Source organism: Dendrobates tinctorius, unplaced genomic scaffold (assembly GCF_039654945.1).
Source record: "Dendrobates tinctorius isolate UK_male_01 unplaced genomic scaffold, ASM3965494v1 ptg000090l, whole genome shotgun sequence".
Classification (NCBI taxonomy): Eukaryota; Metazoa; Chordata; class Amphibia; order Anura; family Dendrobatidae; genus Dendrobates; species Dendrobates tinctorius.
The window spans coordinates 489,464-507,168 of record NW_027361758.1 but is presented as its reverse complement, the minus strand read 5'-3'; the positions used below and the strand labels follow the sequence as shown (position 1 = coordinate 507,168).

The window sequence follows — 17,705 nt, the reverse complement described above, 5'->3', positions numbered from 1 at the left end:
GACTGACGGGAACGTGCATTTCTCTATGCCATGTGCTTGAGGTCTCATAGTACGTGCTGACATGAATCTTTGCCCTTTTCACATTAGGAGCTGACCCAGGAGTATGATGAAAAGAAAGCCCAATATGACAGCTGTGCGGCTGGCCTGGAGAGTAACTGCTCGAAGCTAGAGCAGGTATCATTTTCTTTATCCTGTGCAGTCTCTTCTGAATATGTCATGTACAACTACAGCGCATTTCATGACTGCTGAATAAAGAGCCCCCTTTATATGGCACATCCAGAAGTAGTAATGGGCATTGTATAAAAGCTATGCTCATTCAAGTGCTCATTCCAAGCAATCGGATTACAATTTTTCTTTCTGCATTGCATTTCAGAAAATTGGAGCTGTAATCTGATTATCTGCTACAGTTTGTCCGATGAACTTTGGTCTACATGTTGTGTATACAGGAGGCTCCATTCATGTTATGTGACTAATCATTCAATGAAAAGTTTAGCTTCACTATTTTAATTTCAGACACATACCAGCAAAGTATATAATAAGAAAGTAAACAAAACAAATTATTTTTGTGGCTGCTGTCCTGCTTCTCAGCTTTATAAGGTGTCAATGGTCAACTAGCCAATTTTCAGTCTTCCTGTTTGCTGTCTTGGGAGGTTTCCCCTTCAGTAACCCACAACTTTGACTTGAAGTTCTCTACCTCAACTTCAAGTCAAAAGTGCACCTACTAATGCTGGAAGATCATGCTAGTAGATAGAGATGTCTGCGCCCGCTCTTCTCATATGCATTTAAGATACCAGTCATGCATATGTATATATATATTTTTTTTATTTATTTATACTGTAGTGCAGCGGTGACCACATCATATCACACAAAACCCCAAAAATGGGCCCGACAAAATTGTTGGCACCCTTCCAAAAATGTGGATAAACAACTTTAAGATTATATGTTCTCTGACATGATGTGCATAACCAGCATTTTAACTTCTATTGTTTAGTGCTCCATTTGCATTTGTCTATATTATTATTATTATTATTATTAATAATAATATTTATTTATATAGCGCCATTGATCCCTTGGTGCTGTACATGAGAAGGGGTTACATACAAATTACAGATATCACTTACAGTAAACAAACTAACAATCACAGAGTGATATAGAGGGGAGAGAGGACCCTGCCCTTGCAGGCTTACATTCTACAGGATGTTGGGGAAGGAGACAGTAGGTTTGGGGGTTGCAGCAGCTCCAGTGATGGTGAGGCGGTAGCTCCAGTTGTGGTGAAGAGGCAGCGGGGATCATTGCAGGCTGTAAACTTTCCTGAAGAGATGGGTTTTCAGGTTCCGTCTAAAGGATCCGAGTGTGGTTGATAGCCGGACATGTTGGAGCAAAGAATTCCAGAAGATGGGGGCTATTCGGGAGAAGTCTTGGAGGCGGTTGGGTGAGGAGCGAATAAGTGTGGAGGAGAGAAGGAGGTCTTGGGAGGATCAGAGATTACGTGAGGGAAGATATCGGGAGATTAGTTCAGAGATATATGGAGGTGACAGGTTATAGATGGCCTTGTAGGTCAGTATTAGTAATTTGAATTGGATACGCTGAGGGAATGGGAGCTAGTGAAGAGATTTGCGGAGTGGAGGAGTAGCGAGGAGAGAGATGAATTAGTCGGGCAGCGGAGTTAAGAATGGACTGGAGAGGTGCGAGGGTGTTAGCAGGGAGGCTACAGAAAAGGATGTTGCAATAGTCAAGGCGGGAGATGATTTGGGCATGCACAAGCATTTTAGTAGAGAGAGGATTGAGGAAGGGACGGATTCTGGAAATATTTTTGAGCTGGAGGCGGCAGGAGGTGGAGAGAGCTTGGATGTGCGGTTTGAAGGACAGGGCAGAGTCAAGGGTTACTCCGAGGCAGCGGACCTCCGGTACGGGGGAAAGCGTGATGTCGCTATATTCAGTAAACCACTTCAGTAAAGTCCACTCTACATAATAAAGGGGTTCTAAACGTTAAGAAATTGTTGCTCTCAAAATAATCCGTGAAGATGGGCTATGCAGTTGAAAGTTGTCCCCCATGCTAATTCTGTGTCACCTTGCAGCAGGAGTTAGACTACTACATGTAATAGGTATTTTTTGCTCATGAGACGGCATTTACCAGTTAGAATTTTACAAACACCCTTCTCTATTATTCTACATTTTCCCCCTGCATGTTCCCCCATGATTGGTTTGAGTAGGCAGAATTAAGACTGAATTCAGAATTGCTTCCAGAAACATTTCTCTTAGTATGTTGCCCCTAAAACATTGTTGATGAAGCATTGATTTGCATGTAAAATCCTGGAAAATATAGTTTAGTGATTTACTTTTTGCCGTGTTAACTTTCTGCTGTGTTTTCAGTACTTGTTCTATTTTTACTCCAGAATAATTATGTAATTATTTATGTTTAACTCAGGAAGTCCGAGGACTCCAGGAGGAGTGTAGCCAAGCCGAGACTCAGTATCATTACATCAACTTGATGAAAAAGGTTAAACTACGCAGATTTATTTAATAACTTTCGCTCTGGTTTTGTACAGAAATACTGAATCTGTATTCTTTGTTAGATTGCTGAAGTCCAGATACAGCGTGCAACAGATGAGATGAAAGCTTATGTGTCTCCAGACTCGCAGGAAAGGAGGAAAGCTATCAGGTAAGGATACAGTATATTTTGATTTTAGTTGCTGGTATTAAAAAAATTGATTGCAAACATAAGATACTTTACACAATAATCTCCCCATATAAAAGGCCCGTAAAGGGGATTCCCATTATTAGGTTCAATTTGTAATGTATATGATATACTGAATAAAGAATAAACATAACTGACATCAGTTTTCTAATTTGCTTGGGTTCTGTGCATATCTCAAATGTTACTGACAGGACAAGCTTGCACATATATGTTGCAGGCTATCAGTGCTCTTAAAGCAGGCAATCAGTTTCATGATTAGGTCCATCCTGACAGTATGGAGTGGGCATGAATGTTACACACGATTTGTTATTTAAGCTTAATCAATATGTCCTATTACCCTTTTTCCGTTCCTCCATAAAATATCACCAATAAAAATCTATGTCGCTGGTGAGATCTACCTGTTTGGCAGCTCACTAGCGACCACTTAGCGATGCACCAGCGATCCTGACCGGGTCGTATCGTTGTCGGGATCGCTGGTGCATCGCTAATTGTGACGGTACCCTTAGACGTTCATTATTTGCGTACGGGTGCTCTTTGTGATTTTCACAGATAGCACTCATACCTGTGATAGTCTATAGACCCATTCACGTGTCCGATTTTTTATTTTTTTTCCTCGCACCGAGTAGTCCGCTGAAAACATCGAAGACATTTGCCCCTGTGTGGAACACACTCAACTCCTGATCCCTCTCTATACACCGGCAACCGCTCCATGATGTGCATGTCCTTCATGGCATGTTAAGGGGTTAAGATTGTGGAACTTTTAGAATAACACTTAAAAGGGTTGGGAAACCCTTTAAAGAAGTTGTCCACTACTTGGATAACTTCTTGTCATACCCCTCGCTTGTCCCCCATAAAATAATACAGCTTATACTCTCCTCCCGTGCCGACACTGTTCTCGCGATGCTGGCACTCCCTCTCTCGGGGCTCACTTCTGGTTACGGACTTCCCGTTCATGTTCGATTTGTCCAAAGGCATGATCAGTAACGCCAGCGCTGATTGGGCATCGGTGTCACATGTCAAAACAACCGCAGAGCCCTGGGAGAATTGAGTACCAACACTGCGGGAATGGTGTCGGTACAGGAGGTGAGTATAAGCTTTATTATTTTAAGAGGGCCAAACATTTTGATCAAGAAGGGGTCGTCTATGTAGTGGACAACCCCTTTAAAGACGCGCTCACATGACCTTTTTTTTTCCCTTAAACGTGTATGTAGTGCAGTGTGAATGTCTTAGGCCTCTTTCACACATCAGGTTTTCTCCGTCAGGCGCGATCCGGCGCTTTTGACAGAAACCGGATCCGGCGAAATGCAATGCCGGATCCGGTTTCCCCCCCATTGACTTGCATTTGCGCCGGATCGCGCCGGATGGCCATGCGTTTCATCCGGTTTTCGCCGGAACCGGCAATGTGTCGAGATCCGGCGTCTGGAAAAAACGGCTACTGTAACGTTTTTTGTCTCCGGCGAAAAAGCCGGACACTCCGGATCCGGCGCGTCCGGCTTTTTCACACAATGAAAGCCTATGAGCGCCGCAATGCGCCTGATCCGGCGAAAGCCGGATCCGGTGGCCGGATCCGGTTTTTTTGGTCTGAGCATGCTCAGTAGCTCTGCCCACAAGACATATATAAAAGCAAGACAGTGGGACCCACAGCCACACCCAACATTCCACCCAAGAAAGCAAACAAGCGCAGCAGGAGAAGGCAGGAGACCACTGCAGCACCATCAGCACCACCACCACCACCCCAAATGGAGCAGCAAATGGAACATGCTGAGGAGGGGAGTCCAGAAGCAGATGAGAGACGGTAATTATCAAATTCACCATTCCTCCAAACTAGGGCCATGGAATATCAAGATATTCATTGGCCCTTTGTTTCTCTTTATTCAACAGCCGCCAAAGAGATGCAGCAGCAGCAGCAGCAGAAATGGCATCACTGGCAGCAGCAACAGCAGCAGCAATACCCACAGCCATGGAGTCTGGCCATCAACAGGACAGCACATCTTCTTCTGGGAGCCCTCCCTCGCATCGTCAGCGTTTGACGGTAAGTTTTTATTTCCAAAATCCATCATCTCTGTAATATATGTCTATTCCATTGCCTTTTATTTCAAAACAGGAATCACAAGATGAAGAGGAGCTCCCAGAAGAAGAAGGAAGGGGTGGACAGACACCTGGAGTGGGCTCACAATTGGTAAGTTTTTTGCATCAAACGCAGAAACACAACATCACACTACACACAACACATAGAAAACAATGTTCTGCAGACCACACACAGCAAACAAATGCCTACATCCAAAGACATAACATTTTTTGTTTTCTTCGCTAGTCTTCCCAATCTGGTGCTCGGCCAAGAGGTCCTCGCTGTGCCTCCCAGGGTCGTCGGCGACAGCAACGCGGCGGTCACCAGCGTGTAAGTATAAATATTTTTGCTTTGTTTTTTTGCACTTTTTATTTCATTTCTTTTGTGGAGGCTAATTATGTTATTTTTGTCTTTTTCTTTAACAGCCTTGACAGCGTGCTCCCGACTCTGACGGTGAGGATGGAGGACTCGATGTGGACCACCTCATCGATCTCGTCAGAGAAAGGGAGCCGCTCTGGAATATGGCTGACCGCCGCCACGCTGACCTTATCGTTACCCGACGACTCTGGGAGGAAATCTGTTCACTCCTTGTGGGCCGCTGGGAGGACCTCGATGTTCGGGCCCAGATTAAAGAGCGTAAGTATATACAGTACCGGTTGCTTGATGTAAACCAGTGTTTCCCGAACTCCAGTCCTCGTGGTCCCCACGGATCATGTGTTCAGGATTTCTATTTACTATGGAAATCCTGAAAACATGACCCCTGGGGACCATGAGGACTGGAGTTTGGGAAACACTGATGTTGTATACTAACCACTCCTTTCTCGTTTCAGAGAACAGAATTGTGAATCGGTGGCGGTCTGTGAGGGATCGTTTCAAGAAGGAGTTCAATAAAGAGATGCGGGCCCCGAGTGGATCTGGAGGACGCAGGAGCAAGTACAAGTACGCACAAGCCCTGTCTTTCCTCCGGGAGACAATGCTCACCAGAAGGAAAATATTACACACCACATGTGACAAAAAAAATGTTTAGATGTAACTTTTTTTTTTCAGCCAGGGCCATACCATGTCACTATTTTAATTGTTTTTTTTTCTCTTTATTCCACAGCACGGTGAGCAGCACTCAGGAGCCTGCACGATTGGACCCTTCTGAGGCGATCCCTGAGGAGACCGGCACCGAGGGACACTTCGACCGCCCCGGTACATCTGCACCTTCCCAGCCTTCCCACACATTCGACCCATCTGTCCCATCCACCAGCACAGGAGCATCGTGGCCGCCTACATTACATGAAGCTGCTGGTGAGGAGATCGCTTTCCCTTTACCCCACCCTTCTGCCCCTGCCACCTCTAGTACACCTGCGGGTACTGGGCGACAGCGGCAGAGGGGTCAGGAAAAGAGTTATGCGCAAGAGTTCTTGCATCTGAATGCATCTTTCCAGAACTGTCTAAAAGTCTTGTCAGAGCAAATCTCCGCAGGCTTTCAGCAGATCAACTCCAGCATTCTGGAGGTGAAGACACTTCTGCAAACCATGCATTCAGAAGCAAGATCTTCGCCAAACCACACCTTTTTCAGGTCTGTTGTGGAGCGCATGGCAACACTATCTCCAACCCAGCAGATGCATGTAATGCATTCGTGCCACGGTGCTCTACAGCAGGTTACCTCCCAACCTCCACCTCCCACCACTGTAGTTCCTCCACCTGCACCCCCTCCAGCCACTTTCCATCCTCCCCCTCCTATTACATCTGCACCCCCTCCAGCCACTTTCCATCCTCCCCCTCCTATTACATCTGCACCCCCTCCAGCCACTTTCCATCCTCCCCCTCCTATTACATACCAGCAACCTCCCCAGTACCAGACATCTCCCCACTTCCAGCAACCTGCCCCGTACCAAACTCCTTCCCCGTACCAAACTCCTTCCCCGTACCAAACTCCTTCCCCATACAACTTTCCATCAACATCATCTGCTCCTACAGTCCCTGCCCAACCCTCCACTCCACCGCCCACCACCTCTTCTGCCTCCCACATGTCCACCCATTCTGTAGATTTTTCCACACCTTCACCTCTAACTGTTCCTTCCCCACCACGATCCCAGTCCTCTCTCCACACACCCAGTGTCGAAGTGTCCCGCAGCCCCTCCAGCAGTATTTCCACCCCACACTACACAGATTTGTAATGTGTGTTTTTTAATAAAAATGCCCATTGGGTTTAAAACCTTTATTAAAAAAGTTTTTTGCACTTTAAAAACATTTTACAAAAAAAAATAATTTTTAAATAAAAGTTAAATTATCGTTTCACAATGGTTGTCTGTCATTTCTTTCTGCGGCGAACTATGTTTAAAAAAAAAAGGTTAAATACAGGGTATTTCAAAGGTAAAAAGGTATTCAAAACCAGGTATATAACTGTGGGTAAATTTTAGCTTTTTGCCACAGTTGTGTTCCTGGTTGTGTTTGAAGCAAAGTATTTCACCTAAAAAGTTGTGTTTATTGTTGGTGATTTCCTAACAATGTACACAACTTTTGTTAAAAGGTGAAATACTTTGCATAAAACACAACCAGGTACACACCTGTGGCCTAAAGCTAAAAATAGTAAGACCATGACAAGATAGCCAACTTTGGTTGGCAAAGGTATATACTGTTGGTCCAGAAGGTACACAAGTTTGGTTAGGGCACAAATCTTTCACACTCTGTCATCCTGCCAGTGTACTCTGCCTTGAGGTGACATAAAGTATAGTGCAAAATTGTCCCTCATTACTGAAACCGTCACAGAACTTCTAGTGGTAATGTCATGGTAATCTTGCAAGGTGGTTTCTTCAGAGGTGTCCTCAATGGAAATGGGTTCCTTGCAGATAACAAAATTGTGGAGTACCACGCACGCTTTGATCACCTCGTCCACAGTTTCTGTCTTGAGGTTGATCGCAGTCAATAGGACCCGCCATTTGGCTGTCAGAATACCAAAGGTACATTCAACCATTCTTCTTGCTCTTGTGAGGCGGTAATTAAAAATGTGTTTTGGTCTTGTCAATCCTCTGCTAGCGTACGGTTTCAAAAGGTGTTCTGACAGCTGGAAGGCTTCATCCCCTACACAGACAAATGGCATAGGTGGACCAGATGTTTGCGGCAGCGGTCTAGGTGGTGGGAACTGGAAGGTGTTTCCATACAGTTTACGCCCCATGGCAGACAGTTTGAAAACTTGAGAGTCATTGGAGCGGCCATAGGCCCCAATATCAACCGCAATAAATTTGTATTCCGCGTCAGCGATGGCCATGAGGACAATTGAAAAATATTTCTTGTAATTGAAATATTCCGATCCCGATCCAGCTGGCTTTACAATGCGGATATGTTTCCCGTCCACAGCGCCCAAGCAGTTTGGAAACTGACATATCTGTTGAAACTTGTCAGCAATTTCAATCCACCTCTCTGTTGTGGGCTCTGGTAAAAACTCTTCAGCTAAGGAGTCCCACGGTGCACGGCATGTGTACTTCACAATTCCAGATATGGTGGAAATCCCGAGTCTGTACTGGAAATGCAGTGACGAAAGGGATTCTCCAGTTGCAAGAAATCTGTGGGGAATTAAAAAACAATAAATTAGTTTTAAATCACAGCATTACATACCAAAACTGAGCTATAACACTTGGAGATACAAACTACCACCAACAAGATTGCAGTGAAAGTGTGCTCTGATGCGATCACATCCAATAAATGTGGCTTACCTTAAAGTCACCATCAGACGCTCTGCGGGTGAAACAGAGAAGCGGCAATAGGTGTCCGCTTTTCTTATGAGGTGTGCAATGCGCTCCACCAAGTAATCAAAATTCTCCATTTTCATCCGAACATATCCAAAAAATTTATCCGTGTTTCGTCGAAGGTCCATGCAGAGTGTAGAATAGACCCCACGCGTCATTCTCTTGGCTGTGATGGGGTGGATCCACAAACGTCGTCTACGATGCCTGATGCGCTGCTGTCTCGCTCTCTCCTTCTCCAGAACAATCACCCTCAAACGATTCGCCTCCGCTATAAAATCCGCCAAATTCTTCAAAATATTTCCAATGACAACATCCATCTTCGCCAGTAACTTGCTCTTCTCTCCAACCTGCACTTTCTCCTCTACAACCTGTCAAAGAAGGGCTGTAGGAACATGCTATATATAGTTTTCCAGTAGCCAATCCCGTTCGGAAGGCCACAAGGGTCAATTTTAAAAACCGGATTCGGCGTAATCCGTCGAAAAACGGATAGAAAAACGGATGTACCGGATGAGACGGATCCGGTTTTGTCTGTCAAGAAAAAGACGGATCCGGCAGAAAACCGGATCCGTCACATCCGGTTTTTACGAAACATTTGCCGGATCCGGCGTTCCGGCACGACGCCGGATCGCGCCTGACGCCGAAAACCTGATGTGTGAAAGTAGCCTTAATATGCTCACCTACCTCACTGCTCTTCAAACTCATTGGCTCCCTCTGTGCTCTATGTGTGAGTCTATTTTACAATATATGCCTATGGAGCTTCATTCTGACGAACCATAGGCTTACATCGTAAAGAGTAAAAGTTTGTGTTTGCGTGGGTTTCCTCCGGGTACTCCGGTTTCCTCCCACTTTTAAAAGACAAACTAATAGGGAATTTAGATTGTAAGCCCCAGTGGGGATAGTGATGATGACGATGTCTGTAAAGTGCTGCAGAATATGATGGCGCTATATAAACAAAGCACAATAAATAATAATGTGGTGATTGATACATTGCATGGTTTTTCACAACTAAAAAATTGCTCTTTCAAAGATAAAGTTTACAACTGTCCTCCCACCTCTTTTTCTCACATACTGTGCTGTCTATATTTACTTGTTTATAAAAAATATCATGATTAATGATACTATATAAAAAAAATACGTGGTCCTGCTTATAAAGTGTTATATAACGGTTATATAAAAAGGTTGTTCTTTGTATCACAAGACCAGTGAGACAATCATAGCCATCGTCTGTACATATAAGCTGATAATAACTAATTTTGTAGACAAAATATTTTTTCCTTAAGTGTATCTTTTTAATTAATTTCATAAGCCCACAATAAAAGATTTCATTAAGATTAAAATCAATTTAATCTCTTGAATTCAAATTTTCCATGATCAAAACGCATCCATCATCTGAGCGCTGACAAAATTTGACTTGTGTATTTTGCTATCTAAATTTAGAAGGTTTTCAAATCTAAGAGGCATTCTTTCCGAGGTCAAAATTATAAATAGCAATAGAAGAAATCTAAACAATACCACAGCACATTGTCCCAACGACTTGTTCCCTTGTACACATTTTAACCAATATAGATGTCCCCAGTTTTCCTGTAATCTTTCCTGAAGCTGCGTAGGAGTTCTGGTAATTTAATCAGGATTATGCTAGGTGTATTGATACTATCTTTAAAGGACAAGAACTTTTTTTAAACCATACACTGAACACTCTTCTTCAGCTGGAGCCAAGGGCGGACATATTATTGGTGTCACCTGTGCAAACTCAGAGGCCCAGAAGGTACGAGGGCCCATTTCCCCCTCCAAAGCAGAAGGTATTATGATGAGCTATTGAACTGTAAAGGGCCTATATAGTGTTTTGCACAGGGACCCTTTTCTGTCTGTGTCCACTAGTGGTGGGAGCATTAGAAAGCATGTGCTGCCATGATGCAATTTTCCAAAGAAACAATTCTAGGAACTACCAAGAATTACTTCTGCAATAAAAAGGCATCATGTCAAGATGGTACCTCAAAGTCCAGTCTTACTTATTAGCCCTTGGAAAAACATTGAACAGTATTGTAACTACCATAAACCACAGCAGTACATAGAGTAGAGAGAGACCCATAGTTAAACTTCAAAGAGTAACTGTTTACATTTTTTCTCATAAATGAATAATACACATGAAAATAAAAACTTTGTCAGAGAAATTCACTTCTTTCTCCCCCTGGAGTGATCTTTCATTCTCAAAGTTCTCAATTCACAGGTAAAATCTGTTTTCTCCTTCACCTCATTGGGGGACACAGACCATGAGTGTTATGCTGTGGCCAATAGGAGGCTGACACTAAGTTGAGACAAAAAAAAGTTAGCTCCTCCTCCGCAGCATACACCTTCCTGCTGGCCCCAAGTGAACCAGTTTTTTATTAGTGTCTGTAGGAGGCACACTGGTCTGGTCTTCAGACCATTTGTTATTTGAATTTTTTAATCTGGATGAAGGGGCAACGGAGCCTTTCAAGGTTCCGATTTACCCAAACCAACAACAGGCGAGCACGTGCGAGTATCGCCTCCACGTATCCTCTCCTGCGACGTGGGATGCCATGCCATGCCTGAGCTGATTCAAGAGCGACGGGTCACTTAAAGGGCACCAATCTTCCCGCACCGACTTATGGACTAGCGCATGGAGTGTCGCCTTCATGTATCCTCTTCCGCAGCCAGACCTATGCCGGACAACCTGCCCTGCCCATCCTTAGGGATTGAACCCATAGGATGCTCAGAGGCCTCTACATGGCGTCCGTGCAGCCCCCACTGCTTCACCACTTTTTAAAGCGGATGATGCAAGGAGGCGGACGGTCGCTCTCCACTTCCCTTCTAAGGGATACTGGATTGAGGCATTTACTTACCCCGTACCGTCCTGAAGATTACCCATGTCCTCTAAAGCGACCGGTTAAGTGACCGAACAGTCCGAGGGCCGCCTGGGGAATGCGCGCCTCTGCGCTGAAGTCCCATTGCGGCGGCTCCATGCCGGGACGCGCACCGCGGTGAGTGCCAGGCCATTGGCCATTCTAGGCTGAGTGTGACTGCTCTCGTGAAGCCACAAAGCACAAGTTCTGTCACAGCCGGACATAGCCCTGTGAAATCCCAGTGGAGCTAACTCAATAAATATATGTGGTAGTAATACGGTATTTGTTGTACCATTTGTGACCGGGTCACTGGCACAGTGTATGAAGGGAGATGTGTGTCACTGTGCATATTGGCATCAGTAATGTAAGACCAGGATATTTTTCCTTCAGCACGCTACGGGCTGAGAGGGTTAATTAAATGTTATACATTGACTGGTTTTATGTGAGCACGCATAGAGTGGGAGGGAGGGTGCTCACCATATCTCCTCCTGCAGAGCCGACATCCAGCAATGTGGATTAACAGGATCTGCGGTCTATGCCCTGGAAGTCTTCACATGCAGGACACACTTCCGAGGCATAGACCGCGCTGGAAAATACCGGCGCATGCGCAGTAGCGATTATATGCTTCGCCCACAGTTGGGCAAAGCATACTGCGCAGGCGCCGGAGGCTTTACAATGCGCAGGCGTGGAAACCAACGTTATCTGTGATATTCACAGATGAAGATTACGTGCAGCAAGCCGAGGAGGAAGGGGGGGAAAGAAGGCGACTAAGCCATGCCCATTGGACCGGACCGCGGCGAGTTGCATACATCCCCAACAAGATAAAAAAGGTATTTATGCCTCAAAGGTGCTAATAGAATCCTTATGGGACGCACAATTGGGTGATATCTTTACATGATATCACTAAATATGGGTGACAGATTCCCTTTTAATTATCTGAACATGAGTCAGTCTGTGTTGTGTCTTAGGAGAGGTGGAACTCCCACGTGGCTTCAGGAGGAGCTAAGGACGTTGTGTGTGTTACCTGCGGTGAAGCCTGCAGGGAAAGTACTCTGATGGACTTTATCTTTGTTTTGTTTTACCGTTATACCAGAAAGGCTCTGTTTATTTTGCTGAACCCTGCTAAGGTTTTATGCTGTCCATTATAAATCTACTAAATCTACTACCAGAACCATTCCTGTGTCTACCTTGTGAAGCAGCTGAGTAAGTCAGCCCCTCACACATTAGAAATATACCCTACAAAGAACTCCGGTCCGTAGTGGCATTGGTTCCAGTCCCCTTTTTAAACGCCTGCACCATACTCACAGTATGCCCAACCTAACATCTCAGCAGTGCCACAGGCTGATCGCCTCCATGTCACGCCACATTGATGCAGAATTGATGCCAAAGGAGCTCCGACCAAGTATTGAGTGCATTTACTGAATATACATTTCAGTAGGCCATCATTTCATATTTTCAAATAATTTTTTCAAGCTGGTGTTATAAAGTATTCTAATTTACTGAGATAATGACGTTTGGGTTTTCATTGACTGTAAGCCATAATCATCAACATTAGCAGAAATAAACACTTGAATTAGATTGCTGTTTGTAATGACTGTATATAATATATGAGTTTCACTTTTTGTAGTGAAGAACTGAAATAAATCAACTTTGTGATGATATTCTAATTTTGTGAACTGCACCTGTATTGGCTAATATTCATGGTTGCTAACCTTTGCTTGTGTCCATATGGACGTCTGATGCCTACCACGTTGTGTTCATTGCAGGGCGTGTTTATAATGTTACACCATATATTACTTCCACATATATTTATTGAGATTCATTCTTTATAAATATGATATCGCTCCCACCCTGCCGGCCCATACACACTCTGTCTATGTGCACGTGTCTCTTGTTTCTCCTGCTTGCTCATATATGTATTTTAGCTAATAAAGTTTTGTAACATTTCTAATATTTGATTGGACTTGTCGTTCTCCCCACCTTTGATTCGTGTCTAATAATAAATAAATAATAAATTTTATTTTTATAGTGCCGACATATTCCGCAGCACTTTACATTTCAGAGGGGATTTGTACAGACAATAGACATTACAGCATAACAATAATCACATACAGTAGATTATAACAAATACCAAGAGGAGTGAGGGCCCTGCTCGCAAGCTTACAGTCTATGAGGAAAGAGGTAGACACGAAAGGTGGGTGGTAACAGTTGCCCTGATTGTATGGACCAGCCATAATGTTAAGTGTGTAACAGTACAGACACAGAGGGCTAATGGATGCATAAAGCATGTGGGAACATGATGCTGGGAACCTGGTTATGGTAAAACTTTTGGCTCTGCCACACAGGGATAGGTTAGGTTAATGTGTTGAGGCGATAGGCCAGTCTGAACAAATGCGTTTTCAGGACACGTTTAAAATTGTGGGGATTGGGGACTAATCGTATTGACCTGGGAAGTGCATTCCAAAGAATTGGTGCGGCACGTGTAAAGTCTTGGAGACGGGAGTGGGAGGTTCTGACTATTGAGGATACTAACCTCAGGTCATCAGCAGAACGGAGGGCGCGGGTAGGGTGGTATACTGAAACAAGGGAGGAGATGTAGGGTGGTGCTGAGCCATGGAGGGCTTTGTGGGTGAGGGTAATAAGTTTATACTGAATTCTGGAGTGGATAGGTAGCCAGTGTAATGACTGGCACAAGGTAGAGGCATCGGTGTAACGATTGGTGAGGAATATGATCCTGGCTGCAGCATTCAAGACAGATTGGAGAGGGGAGAGTTTTGTAAGAGGGAGACCGATTAGAAGAGAGTTACAATAGTCGAGACGAGAATGAATAAGAGAAACAGTAAGAGTTTTTGCAGAGTCAAAAGTAAGAAAAGGTCGAATTCTAGAAATGTTTTTGAGGTGCAGATGACAAGAGCGAGCCAGTGATCGAATGTGGGGGGCAAAGGAAAGCTCGGAATCAAGTATGACCCCAAGACAGCGGGCATGTTGCTGGGGAGTAATAGTGGAACCACAGACGGAAATGGCAATGTCGGGTGTAGGTACATTAGTAGCGGGAGGAAACACAAGGAGTTCAGTCTTTGACAGGTTCAGTTTCAGATATAGTGAGGACATGATATTAGACACAGCGTTTAGACAATCGCCAGTCTTTTCTAGAAAGGCTGGCGTGATGTCAGGAGAAGAAGCGTATAATTGGGTGTCATCAGCATAGAGATGGTACTGGAAACCAAATCTACTGATTGTTTGACCAATAGGGGCAGTGTACAAGGAGAAGAGGAGGGGGCCTAGAACCGATCCTTGAGGAACCCCAACAGTAAGGGGAAGGTGAGAGGAGGAGGAACCGGCAAAAGAAACAGTAAAGGAGCGGTCGGAGAGATAGGAGGAGAACCAGGAGAGAACGGTGTCCTTGAGGCCAATGGAACGGAGCATAGTGAGGAGGAGCTGATGATCCACAGTGTCGAATGCTGCAGAGAGATCCAAGAGAATTAGCATGGAGTAATGACCATTTGATTTAGCTGTTAGCAGATCATTAGAGACTTTAGTGAGGGCAGTTTCAGTGGAGTGTAAAGAGCGGAAACTGGATTGGAGAGGGTCGAGAAGAGAGTTTTCTGAGAGATAGCGGATAAGACGGGAGTGGACCAGGCGTTCCAGGAGTTTAGAGATGAAGGGAAGATTAGAGACAGGTCTATAGTTAGCGGCACAGTTTTGGTCGAGGGATGGTTTTTTAAGTAGTGGATGTATGATGGCATGCTTAAATGAGGAGGGAAAAATACCAGAAGAGAGAGAGAGGTTAAATATTTTAGTTAGGTGAGGGGTGACAGCAGGGGAAAGGGACTGGAGGAGATGTGACGGAAATGGGTCACTGGTGCAAGTAGTTGGGCGAGAAGATGCAAGGAGCCTGCTTACTTCTTCTTCTGTGACTGGTTCAAAATCAGAGAGTGAGTTAGATGCAGTGGGGGAGGGAGGACAGTGCATGGTATGAGGGGATTTGGAGATAATTTCCTGTCGGATCTGGTCAATTTTTTCTTTGAAGTAATTGGCCAGATCGTCAGCTCGGAGCTCCGTGGTTGGGGCCTGTACTTTTGGATTGAGTAGAGAATGAAAAGTGTCAAAGAGACGTTTCGGGTTATTGGACAGTGAGATGATGAGGGTGTTGAAATAGGTTTGTTTGGAGAGGTGAAGGGCAGTGTTGTATGTTCTAAGCATAAACTTAAAATGGATGAAATCTTCGTGTAGATTGGATTTTCTCCACAGACGTTCGGCGCACCTGGAGCACCGCTGCAGGAAACGTGTTTGCACCGTGTGCCAGGGTTGTCGCCGTCTGCGTTGTGGTGTTCTATTTATAGGGGGTGCAAATTCATCCAGGGCAGTTTGAAGTGTTTCATTGTAATGCTTCAATGCAGAATCAGGACATGAGAGGGAGGAGATAGGGGCCAATGAAGACTGCAAGTTCTTCAGAAGTTTCTGGGTGTTAATGGCCTGTATGTTTCTATAAGTCTGGACAGTGGGGGTGACCTGAGCAGCCTGGCAGTTCTTTATAGAGAATGAAAGAAGATTGTGGTCAGAGAGGCGGAGAGGGGAGTTTGCAAAATCATCCACTGCACAAAGCCGAGAGAAGACCAAGTCGAGGGAGTTTCCGTCTTCATGCGTTGGAGAATTAGTAAGCTGCGAAAGGCCAAATGAGGAGGTTAGAGATAAAAGGTGAGTAGCAGATGGGGAGAGGGGAAGAGCAATGGGGATGTTGAAATCTCCCATGATGAGGGTAGGGATGTCACAGGAGAGAAAATGTGGAAGCCAAGTGGCAAAATGATCCAGGAACTGATGGGAGGGGCCGGGAGGACGATACACCACCGCCACTCGCATGGAGAAGGGGGTGTAGAGTCTGACGGCATGGACCTCAAAAGAAGGGAAGACAAGTGAGGGTACTTGAGGGATAACCTGAAAGGTACATTTTGGTGATAGGAGCAGACCAACGCCTCCACCAGCTCTATTGTCTGATCTTGGGGTATGAGAGAAGTGTAGCCCCCCGTATGAAAGAGCAGCAGCAGCGGTAGTGTCTGACTGCTGGATCCAAGTTTCAGTAAGAGCCAGGAGGTTAAGAGAATTAGAAAGGAAGAAGTCATGAATGAAGGAGAGTTTGTTACACACTGAGCGAGAATTCCAAAGTGCACAATTAAGAGAGACAGATGGCATGCAGGGAATATTAATAAGATTAGAGGGGTTTCTGAGTGTAGCAGTGGGGGGGTTTGACTTTCTATAACATGGGGGACCAGGGTTGGGAGCAATGTCTCCTGCAACTAGGAGAAGGAGGATAGAAAGAGTGAGCAGATGGTTAAGTGATTTGTGAGAGCGTCTCTGGTGTTGAATGGTGGGACTGGCTGGATCTGTGCAATTTAACAATGTGAAAAGAGCATGAGTGCTATACATAGGAGAGGAAAGAAGCGAGGGGCCAATATGGATGGAGTGTGGAGAGTTAATGCCAGGGCGGTGGATGTGTGTGAATGCAGCGGCCAGGATAAATATTACACAAATGCATATGGTATATATTTGTTGTACTCCTAATGTACAGGGAATAGATGTATATAAATTTCTTACCTGTCTCCTGCCCTGTCTAACTGCCATGTTATAACTGCCAGAAGTACTTTGATACATGTACTTAGATTACATGTGCATAAATGCCACCCCTGCATAAATGCTCCCCCTAGCTAGGTCTGAATATATAGGAGGTTAAGGCTAAGTTTTTTGTTTTTTGTTTTTTTTTGGCTCTCTCTTCTCGTTAATCAATCACACTAAATTGAGACACCAGGACCCAATAAAATGTTGTGGTCAAATAAACACATGTCCAGCACTACATGGATCATAAAGCACTTTGAAAAGTTTCTTGACCTCACAACATAAGGGGACAAGCAGAGTAAGTTGAAAAAACTATATACCAGATATAAGCTTGCAGAGTTGAAAGCACATAGATAGCATTCAGGATTAACTGCTTGCTGACATTGAATGGCGTGTCTATGACGATTTGTTCCTACTAGTCCTATTAATTTGTAGCATTATGGATATGGCATCATTTTTGGTCACATTCATACAATTCTGAATTGACTATACTGCTTCTTTCTGTGAGCTATTTACATTCTGATGTAGACAGATCTGTGCAGCTTTACCTGTGTCTCACAGCTTTGTTCAGACATTTGAATGCCTTGTTGGTTATCTCTTGCAGAGGTCAGACCATTGTTCACTTTTTTTAATCTGCCAATGTGGGCGATCGGGCTAAGCTAGGGCGCCCCTGCCAGGGAACGGCTCACTTCACCTGGGTCTCCATATGTCTCCAGGCATCTGTTCTTCTA

At 44.6% G+C, this 17,705-nt stretch overlaps 1 protein-coding gene across 3 annotated transcripts in view; it reads left to right on the top strand.

Moving 5' to 3' along the window:
* IFT81 (intraflagellar transport 81) overlaps positions 1 to 17,705 on the top strand; it is a 282,490-nt gene that overhangs the window by 215,613 nt on the left and 49,172 nt on the right. For all 3 annotated transcript variants that reach the window (XM_073585958.1, XM_073585959.1, XM_073585960.1), the window contains exons 15-17: positions 88 to 174; positions 2,429 to 2,500; positions 2,577 to 2,662. In XM_073585958.1, the coding sequence (XP_073442059.1) occupies positions 88 to 174; positions 2,429 to 2,500; positions 2,577 to 2,662 (245 nt within the window). The remainder of the gene's footprint in view (positions 1 to 87; positions 175 to 2,428; positions 2,501 to 2,576; positions 2,663 to 17,705) is intronic.